At 34.0% G+C, this 10,931-nt stretch overlaps 1 protein-coding gene across 1 annotated transcript in view; it reads right to left on the bottom strand.

Annotated features, from left to right (window-relative positions):
• Positions 1-6,586, bottom strand: part of KMT2E (lysine methyltransferase 2E (inactive)) — a 70,458-nt gene extending 63,872 nt beyond the window's left edge. Inside the window, exon 1 of the mRNA XM_065883745.1 lies at positions 6,516-6,586. Coding sequence (XP_065739817.1) covers positions 6,516-6,586 — 71 coding nt within the window. The remainder of the gene's footprint in view (positions 1-6,515) is intronic.
• Positions 6,587-10,931: the final 4,345 nt, after the last annotated feature.

Genomic DNA, 10,931 nt, shown 5'->3' on the forward strand with positions numbered 1-10,931 from the left:
AAGGCTTGGAACAACACGGTTTCTGTTGCAACTACTCAGCTCTATTGTACCTGGAAAGCCAGAAAACATATTTAAATAATTGGGCATGACTTTTAAAAATAAACTTATTTATTTTTTATTTTTGGCTGCAATGGGTCTTTGTTGCGTGCAGGCTTTCTCTAGTTGCAGTGAGTGGGGGCTACTCTTCGTTGCATTGTGCGGGCCTCTCATAGCAGTGGCTTCTCTTGTTGCACAGCACAGGCTCTAGGCATGCGGACTTCAGTAGTTGTGGTGCGTGGGCTCAGTAGATGTGGCCTGTGGGCTCTAGAGCACAGGCTAAGTAGTTGTGGCACGTGGGCTTAGTTGCTCCACAGCATGTGGGATCTTCCAAGACCAGGGCTCAAACTCGTGTCCCCTGCATTGGCAGGCAGATTCTTAACCACTGCACCACCAGGGAAGTCCGTGACTGAGTTTTTTTTTTTTAATTAATTAATTAATTTATGCAGATTCTTAAGCACTGCGCCACCAGGGAAGTCCATGACTGAGTTTTGTTTGTTTGTATGACTGCACTGGGTCTTTGTTGCTGTGCACAGGCTTCTCATTGTGGTGGCTTCTCTTGTGGCGGAGCAGAGCCTCCAGGCACACAGGCTTCAGTAGTTGTGGCTCGCTGGCTTCAGTTGTTGTGGTTCGCGGGCTCTAGAGTGCAGGCTCAGTAGTTGTGGCACACGGGCTTAGCTGCTCTGCGGCATGTGGGATCTTCCTGGACGACGGATCGAACCCGTGTCCCCTGCACTGGCCGGTGGATTCTTAAGCACTGCGCCATCAGAGAAGCCCCATGACTGAGTTTTAATAAAACTTTATACTCAAAAGTCAGGCAGCAGGCTGGATTTGGCTCAGGGATCCTTGTTTGCCAACTGCTTGTTTAGAGAGAGCAAATTCTGGGAAAGAACTGACTGTAATAAAGAGTACCCTTTTTCTCTAGTTTCAATGGCTTAAGCAAGTACTACTAGTTCAGTGGTATAACTTTCTTTGAAAATGTAACAAGAACTCAACAGGAATTTCTTATTAATTTATCAGTAAATATTTATTGAGGGTTTATTATATACCAGCTACTGTTTTAGGTACTGGGAACACAACTCCATTATCTAAAATCTTGTATTTATATTCAAATTCTGTTTTTCTCTTGTAAAATGGAAAAATGTCACTCTTTTTATTACAGTCCTATTCTTCCACTTGCCCTCTGGTTCTCATCCCTTCTCACCTTTTCAAGATCTTTACACTTTACTCATGATTGATCAAAATTAGCTCTGATTCCTCCTGAAATTGGACTTTTATGACTTCCTTCTTCCTCATCAAAAATTTAATTTCTTCCCTGTATAAACCTACAAAATATAGTTGGATTTTAATGAGAAGCTTATACCACTGTTTTAGGTGAAACCTCTAATTTTCCTTTTAATGTTTAAAACATTCAATAACGGACACTTGGGTATCAGTAACTGCACATGGATAGACTAGCTCCCTAATTGTTATAGTAATGAATGTGAAAGATCTCCATGAGTTCTCAAGTATGCTCCTTCAGATCTGTGATCAAAACATGTCTATCGTCCTTGTTATAACCTATTATTTTTTAAAGATACATTAAAATTACACAAACTACAATAGTATACAAGAAATGTTTTTAAATGGAGAGGTTTGGTGTGACAATTGCCCTCAGTTTATCACATGTGGCATTTTACTTCATTTAACTCATCTGTTAACAAAACGTAGCTCTTTGGATCTATGTGGCAAAATGGATCTGGAGCCAAGCAGCCTTGGGTTTAACTCTCTTATTTTTTATTAACTATGGCTTTTTTTATTAACTATGGCCTTAGTTAATTAAGTCTGTTATCTCCTTGAGCTGCATTTCTTTTGCAAAATGGGAATAATACCTGCCCAACTTTTTGCTGGGGTTATGAAGAGGTATTACACACTACGTTACAGACAACTCTATGAACGCAGTGAGCTCTGTAATCAGTATCACAAGTGGGAAAAAAATTAGAGAAAAAATGTGTTTATTATTAAGTATAAAGCAAATGAGAAATTCAATGTCATTCTAAGAACCGTTCTAAACAATGCTAAGACAGTAATTTAAAATAGGCTTTTGAATATTAAAACAAAATCACATTTAAATGAAAGCACTTCCAAATTAGGATAAGCAAATCAACACTTTAAGAGCAGCAGGAAGTATTAGCTTTTTGATAGTAGATTAAGTGTAAAGAAATCATAAGCAGAAATGTTAAGTACTAGTGGAACATGAACAAGTAAAAAGCTATTGAAAACATTTCATTATACACAAAACATTTTAGTATCTTCAATTACAGAAATTCAGACTAAAGGCAACCAAACACTTCAACAAATTAATCAATTCTGTCAGCAGGTGGCTCTAGTGACACTGAAATAACTTAGTATCAAATACTATAAACAAAATATAGATAGTAAAAATGTACTGAATCTCAGAAATTTGGAGTCAAAAAGAGTCACATTAATACTTCAATCCAAACCCTGTTTTTCAAATGAAGACACAAAAGCCTACCATAATTAAGTGGTTTAAGTCTACCATAAGTAAGTCTACCGTAATTAAGTATGTTAGTGGCAAAACAAAACTGAAAACCCAGATCTCTCTCTTTAGTACTCTCAAGTCAACAAAGAGGCATTTACTGTATTGCCAGGCATAGTACTAAAAGTCCTCCTTCAAAATAATTCACCTATAACTTAGATATGTCACATTTACTAATTTGTCTACCTCATCCAAAAATACACATAATTATATAAAAGCTCATTATAAAGACTTCTAACGGAACATTTGGTAGTAATAATAATGTTAAAAGGAATACAATGTTAGCAATCATGTTCCCAGTCTCTGAGAGGAAAAAGTAATTTGGCTCTTCTTTTTTAAAAAGGCTAGGCAAGAGTACATTTAACACTCCCCATTTATACCTCTTCCCACTTCCCAGCTCCAGAAGGGTTTCTCATCTTTGCTTCTTTAACCAATTTAGTAATTCAGATGGAATGTCAGATGTAAAATAGGTAAGCAGCAACAGAATAGGTCAATTTCTACCAATTAGGATAAAAAACACACAATTCTAATAAATGGCCGAACTCTGGCTCACTTTCTTATCTATCTAGTGGTAATGGAGTCTAGGTTTTCTTTCATATTTCTTATCTTTGAGCAGAGACCTGATGAGAATACCTTTGTTACATGCAGTCATATATTATACTGAATTTACTACTCCTAAAACTAAAGCTACTACTTACATGAACCATATATCAAAATAAATCAGTTGTTATATAAATCACTTTTTGTAACAGTATTAAAAAAGGAGCTATAATAGAAATAAGCCTAAAATCAACACATCAATAAGTTCTGCCTCTGCCACTTAACTGCTCTGTGACTTCAGTTTCCTCACCTATAATTTAAAAATAATACCTACACCTCATACTTACATCTTTATCTTTCTTATTCAGAAAGAAACAGATCATTATGATCTCAGTTAGAATTTTTATAACTAGCCTAGGCTTCATTGTTCTTTTCTCTTCTGAGAGCCTGTACTTTGTTATTTGGTCTAGAACTTCTCTATCCAATACAGCAGCCTCTAGACATGTGCTACTGAACACCTGAAATGCGGCTAGTTTGAACTGAGAGGCACTGGATGTGTAAAACCAACTCTTGGCAGGAACAGAAAAAAGCAAACTACAAGATCCCTAACTCCGCAGGAAAGGTAAAACAAACCCAAGATTTTTTAAAACTTAGTAATGAGAGGAAAAGAAATATGTAACAAGGAAGCTGGACTTGAAGTCTTACTTTAGAGACACAATAACCCAAGAGCAAACGTTACTGAGTATGAAAATACCAGACTAGAGCTTAGCAAACCCATTCTTCATAGATCCTGAACCAGACCTTCAATTTCCTATCTATAAAATGCTACAGATAGCATGAACTCTATCTAGATGAACTCAGACTAGATGAACATTAAGTGATCAAATAAATTCCCCTTTACAGCCTCAGAAGTGAGTATAAATTTGGTCTAGTACACTAATTCACTCAATAAGCAATCATCAAGTACCTCCTAAACTTTATATTAGTTTATTAATGATATATTATAATTTAGCAGTACAATATTTAAAAAAATATAACATATAATAACATTATATAGCCACATGAGTGTAATAAAATGTAATTCTCTTTTTAAAAAACATTTTGAAATAATTATGTAGCTTCACAGGATCCTGCATCAACACAACTATAGTATCTTCTGATTATGTATTTGAAATAAAAAGGAGGCAACTTGTTAATTATATCAACATTTCTTATGAAAACAGTTCCAAAAGCTTTATGTATCTGTGGGAATGGGTGATGGGGTGATATGATTTAAGGATCTTTTTAAGCTTCCAGGTTTTATATATTTATATATACACAGAGAGAAAAATTTTTAAGTTTGAAAATTAAAACACAAAAATTCTGATAGTTGTCGCATAATAGAAACTGGTACCAGTTATCCTTTCTGTGTCCACTGAATAGAGGATACTATGCCCAAAGAACATATACTTGTATGTGGAATAGAAAAAAACTAATTTCCTAAAACGGAAACGTTCTTTAAAAAATAGTCATTCTGGGGCTTCCCTGGTGGCGCAGTGGTTGAGAGTCCGCCTGCCGATGCAGGGGACACGGGTTCGTGCCCCGGTCCGGGAAGATCCCACATGCCGCTGAGCAGCTGGGCCCATGAGCCAGGGCCGCTGAGCCCGCGCGTCCGGAGCCTGTGCTCCGCAACGGAAGAGGCCACAAAAGTGAGAGGCCCGTGTACCGCAAAAAAAAAAAAAAAAAAAAAAGTCATTCTGTAATTACCTACAAATTGATCATTTTCTCACAATAAAAATGGCCACATTTGTATTAGGAAAGATTTGGCCCCACAATATAAATCATACTTTTTCCATACATGCTCTATAAATGCATTTAATAAAGAACACAGGCAGAAAGCAATCCCCTACACTGCCCTCTTTCAATATATTATTCATTCTCTTTTAACTGTATAATTAATATGCAGCTTTCATTCTGTTTGTGAATTGCCTTACAGTACACATACTAAACATGCAAACAAGGCAAAGGTGTATCTCACATTGTATACTAGACTAATTCCTATCTGGTATATAAATAATATTTCATAAACTATATCTTATATTCAGTGCTTAAGAGGCCAATTTAAAAAAAGACTGTCAAGGTGAATATTTTTAGGAAGCAAAGAATCTTTGATTATTACCAATAAATGCCTATAACTATCATCAGATATAGATTTGCATCTATCAGATGCTATACATTAAGAAAAACTAGTACTTTAGCCTGGGAACCTCTTGCCTGTCAAGCCCTGCTTCCAGGTTCTTTCCTTCCTGAGTAGTGTCACTACCTGGGCAGAATGAATGTCAATCAACTGTCATAAGAGTGCCATGTTTGGGAATCTATTACTTTACAACAAAAATAACTTAACGCATAGTGTAAAAAAATGGCTTTTAAAAACTGTATTTTAATAATCATATAGTTAAATGGACTGTGTAGCATATTATAGGAATACTAGAGAGCATCCCTGAGTCTTTCTCAATGGCAGAAGCGGGAGTGGTGAAAACACTTCTAGACCATTTGAAATGCCAGCAAAAGGAGAATATTAACTGCAGTTTTTGTCCTTTCTACATACCAGTTTTAGGAGCTCAAAAATAAATAAATTTGTTTTTTTTTTTAACTTGAATTCAGCTTTCTGGTCAATGAGCGTCCCATTTAGCACAATACAACTACATATTGAATCTGAGAGCAAACGTATGCATCTTTCCATCCTTTAGATTCCATCACTGTCACATGAACCCCTTGCAATTTCCAAAAACAATCAATTTTCACAGCAATAACTTAGTATTAATGTAGTGGTCTTTCAAGATCAAAATAAAATGAAATCTATCCACACAACTGCCAAGACCAAAGAGTTAGAGGCGAGGAAGAACCTTTCACTGAATCCCTCAGAAATGGCTCCCATAAAAGCAAAAAGTGGCAAAGTACACATCTAGAAGGAAATACTCCCTTTTTCTTATTTAAAAATGGCCTGAATTTTTTCAACTCAACTTTTTAAAAAATGAAGCAATTATTGTGTTTAAATGGATATTACAATTTTTTAAAGATTCAAATTTAAAACCAAATTAATTTTCCAATATAAACATGAAAGGTCTTACAATTTAAAAAAACAATAACCTGCTACCTTGACTCTTGATGTCAACAATTAGCAAATGGAAAAGACAAAAAAAATCCGAAAAAGATAGAGCATTTTGGCTCAAAAGTTATTTACAAAGTAATTTTAGTTAAAGGAATTTTTGCCTTTAAACTTCTGACATTTTATTTTAGCCAAGAGTCTAAAATGAGAAAAAATATAAATGCAAATCAAGCACTGCTTGGTTGTGCTAAAATAATTACATGAAATATTTTGCCCTTCCCTATCCAAAATACCTTTAATTTAAATACTTACTCTGAGCCTGCAGCCATTTCCAAGTATGACGTTTCTGCTGTATCAACCCCCAATGGGATCACTATGCTCATGACGTTCGCCTCTGGTAAATTCGATTACTATGGAGTCCTATGCATTGGTATCCAAAACACTGGGGCATGCCAGCCACAGTGCTCATTGCAAACATCTAAGTGCATCCACAAACCCTATTTAAAAGAAAAGGGAACCAAAAGTTAAGAATCATCTTCATATCCCCAGCAACAGTCAACCTATAACAAAGGTAAGTAAAATACATGAAGAAAGCATTCTTTATTGAAATATCAATACCAATTGGAATTTGCTCAAGGGGTCTCTATTTTATTTTTCTGGAATTAAGTTATGAGATTATGATCAAAAGAAAAGTTTCTGAATCATAATCTTCCTTAGGGAATGAATTTAGGATGCCAAAAGAATGATTACTAAGGCATACTGCTTAGTGAAGAACCAACAAATATTATTCATTTTGAAAGATAAAACAATGTCTTACAGCACTCTCCAAAATTAAGTCTTCTTGGTTCAGTAAATGCTTTAACAATAAACTAACAACTATTGAGACTTACTGTGGACTAAGCTTTTACATGGATGGTCTATTTAATCCTCACAACTCTGAGATAGGGATCTCCATTGTACCACCGAGAAATTCAAAAGCAACTAAGGTTAAATAACATAACCAAAGTTGCTCAGTTTAAGAAAGAAAACCAGAATTTGAACCAATTCTACTCTATTGTTTATATATTTTTTAAAAAATCTATTTTATTTGTAATAAAGTCAATTGTTTTATAGTGGTTGTCATTTTCCGTACTACATAAATACATGTATATGGAGGGAGTTTATTTCTCCAGTTTTCTCCCATGAGTTAATGATCCCTAGCACAGACAATCAGAAGAGAAATATACTTGAATATTTTTAAATATTCTTGTCATATACTTGAATACTTATTTTTAAACAAACTTACCATAGTAACAAAAACATATTCAGCTTCCATATCAATTCTTCTAATCTAAATTCACTGTTTAACACCTGCTATATGTACTATATGTGAAATATCTACTCGAAATATTTTCAGCAATGATACAGTACAACTCGGAACAAAGCAGACAGAGATAACCATATAAACAAGAGAAACAGTCAATGTTGTCCCGCTCAGGTTATACCTGAAATACTGAAGAGAAGTGTTTCTTCAAATAGCAATTCTTATATTTACTTTTAATTTTTACAAGTAAGCTTGAGAATATCTACTCAGGTTAATTCCTATTTCACAGATGATGCAGACTGTGAGCTCATATCTTATGGGAAAAAAATACCAAAATATGGAAATAACGAGGTAACAGTGGTTTGAATTCTCCAAGAAAACGAGCCTTTACTTTTAAACCATGAATAACTGGGGGAGAGCTACTAGATTTCAAGTAGTAGCTTGAATACAAAATAGTACAAAAGTAGTACAAAAGTACAAAGTAGTACAAAAATATACAATAACAGGCAATTGCACTTAAAAGTGAAAAACATGAGCATTGGAGCCTATCTCTCTCTAACAGCAGATGTGTGAGCTAGGCAAGTAATTTAACCACTCTAAGCCTCAGTTTCCTTGTTTATAAAATGGATATATATCCGCCTACGATTTCTGTGAAGAAAATGAAATAATGACTGTAAAGCATTTCATACACTGCATTATGCATATTTAGCAATCAATAAGTGGTAGTCACATAAGAAGAGTTGCTCTTATTTCATAACCAAAAAACTGTGTGGATAAAAAAACTCTTTAGCTCTCATTTAAAGAGAATCTTCTAATAGTTTTTGAAAATAAAGTATGTAATTATGGTTCTCTATTTGCTACGATTTTACAGTTTTCACCAAATTAAAATCATCCTCTTAAAAAAAAAAACATTCTCTAAAAACAATTAAAGCAGGGTGAGAAAAAGGAAAAACTGCCCTACCTCCTTTTCTGCACCTGCGACTGTTTTAGAATTACTAAAAAAAGTATATTTTTACTATACTTTTTTTTTACTAAAAAAAGCTATATTTATTAACCTGCACAAAGCTATAAAATTATGAAATTAGATTCTAAGTGACAACATGCAAGCAACATATAAATCAAATGTTATTCTGTATTTCTTTAAAATACTGAAAACTTGGACCTAAGAACAGATAATTAAAATTAAAAAAAAAAATTCTCCTCCTGTTGGTACCATCTAGTTGGTAGAAGTTTTCTTTAGCTCAGCTTATCTTAACATTAGACTCATAGGAAATCTTATATTTTAGGTATATGTTGTTAAATATTTAGTTGTATGTTTTTTCTTAAAACCAGAGGCAGAAACTAGAAAGCAGAAGTCAAATGATTATGTATTCTTTTAGGTAACTGAGTAATGTTTCCAACCTAAAACAATTTATTTGAATACGTATTTAATAGTGTCCCCCATCTTTATATAAATATACAGTCCTCAATAAACACTATATTTCAGCTGTTTTTAAATAGCAGTGAAGAGCTTGCCATAAGCTTATTTCAGACAATGGCTTATATTTTTGTGATTACTGCCTGTCTCTCAAATCCTGCACAGTGCGTAGAACATAAAAGGCACTCTATAAAGAACTGGTGAATGAATTAGAGCACCCGGAATGAAACTGCAGTTCTGGCCTCATTAACCAAATGAGTTGTCAACCTATACAATTACGCGCTATAAAAACAACCACGTGACACCTTTTCCAGAAATGCATCTCTCATCTAGAATCACAGAAGCTCATCCCCAGGATAACAACTCATCATCACATCTGTAACCGAACCACAGACTCTGAGTTTGATTCAGCAAACAAGATGATCTCACAAATTTACTCACAAGAGGTGAGAAGGCAAGAGGTCATATCTATTGAGACCATAAAGTGGCAAATATTTCACTATATTCATTAATATCAAAAACTCCATAGCCAGAAAACTCACACTGTTTAAAAATCCAGCTGATACTTAAAGTATAAATTCATTAGGGTCTTTAAAAATAAGAAAAAAAGAAAGGGAAAGACAATGTAGTAAACAGAAAAGATGTGAGCTTATAACATAGGCATAACTAGAGAAAAACAATTCAACACCATACAAACAACTACCACAAAGCTTTCATATCTTACATGTGAACAAAAAACTGGTTATACAACTGGCAAGCAAAATATATACAAAATACATTGAGAATAAATGGCAGCCATTAAAGAAATAATATAAAAGGAAATACCATGAGATGTCTGGTAAATCTGAGGTCCAAGAAAGAATAAATGTCTTCACAAAACCTGCTATCCAGAACAGACCTAGAAACCAAGTGAACACAGGAGTATTGAGCTGTTTATAAATGGCATAAAATTATAGGTATTGATACTTCTGTCTAACATGGAACCTAAAATCAAAGGGACTCAAATAAAGATAGCAGCTGATTCTTAAAAAAATAAATTTATTCTTCACTCTTTTATACAAATGAATGTAAACACAAGTAAAGGAAACAATGCTAAATACCAAATCAAACTGGAAAGAAACTGGGAAAACACGATATTAAAAACAAATTTAGGGGAATTCCCTGGTGGTTCAGTGATTAGGACTCCGCACTTTCACTGCTGAGGTGTGGGTTCAATCCCTAGTCAGGGAACTAAGATCCCACAAGCCTCGTGGCACCGCCAAAAAAACACACAAAAAAAACAAAAAATACAAAACAAACAAAAAAGAAAACAAACAAACAAAACAACCCCATAGATTTAGCAGAGGCAATGATACCAAAACAAAACCAAACAAAACCCTAAAGTAGGAAAAACGAGATAAAAGGCAAGAAGGAAAAGCAATTAAATTAGAAAACAGTTTATCAGAAGAACTGGAAAACTGAGGCTGCTTTTAAGACCACATTAAGAAGTTCAAAAAACAAAAAAATACCACTGAAAAGATAAATATGATACCCAAAAGGCAAAAAAGATGAAAATATGAGGAAAATTTTTTTTCTAAAATTGCAAATAAAGGGCCCAACCCAATTTAACATAATCTCTTTGAGGAAAGGGTCATTTATTATTACCTTTCAATCCTTAATAAACACCTTACAAAGAGCTCAATAAATATTTAATATTAAATCCATGTTTACATTTTGGACATATAACAAGAGATAAGCAGGTGAATCTGGGGCTGAATTACTAATAGAAATGAAACAAAGAAACTTGAAAGAAGTTGTGAGGTACCACATAACTGAGATTTTCTTATAAATCAGAAATTAAACTGCCCTCATTAATCATTTATAATTTTAATTTTACTTATAGCTGTTGACTAAGGTATAACAAAAAAGGATACTAGTTAATCAAAATCTATTACCAAGTTACTACCTACGAAACTTTGGTCAACTCATTTCACTATTCTGGGCTTCAACTATAAATGGAGGCAGGTTA

The sequence above is a fragment of the Phocoena phocoena genome, chromosome 9 (genome assembly GCF_963924675.1).
Source record: "Phocoena phocoena chromosome 9, mPhoPho1.1, whole genome shotgun sequence".
NCBI lineage: Eukaryota > Metazoa > Chordata > Mammalia > Artiodactyla > Phocoenidae > Phocoena > Phocoena phocoena.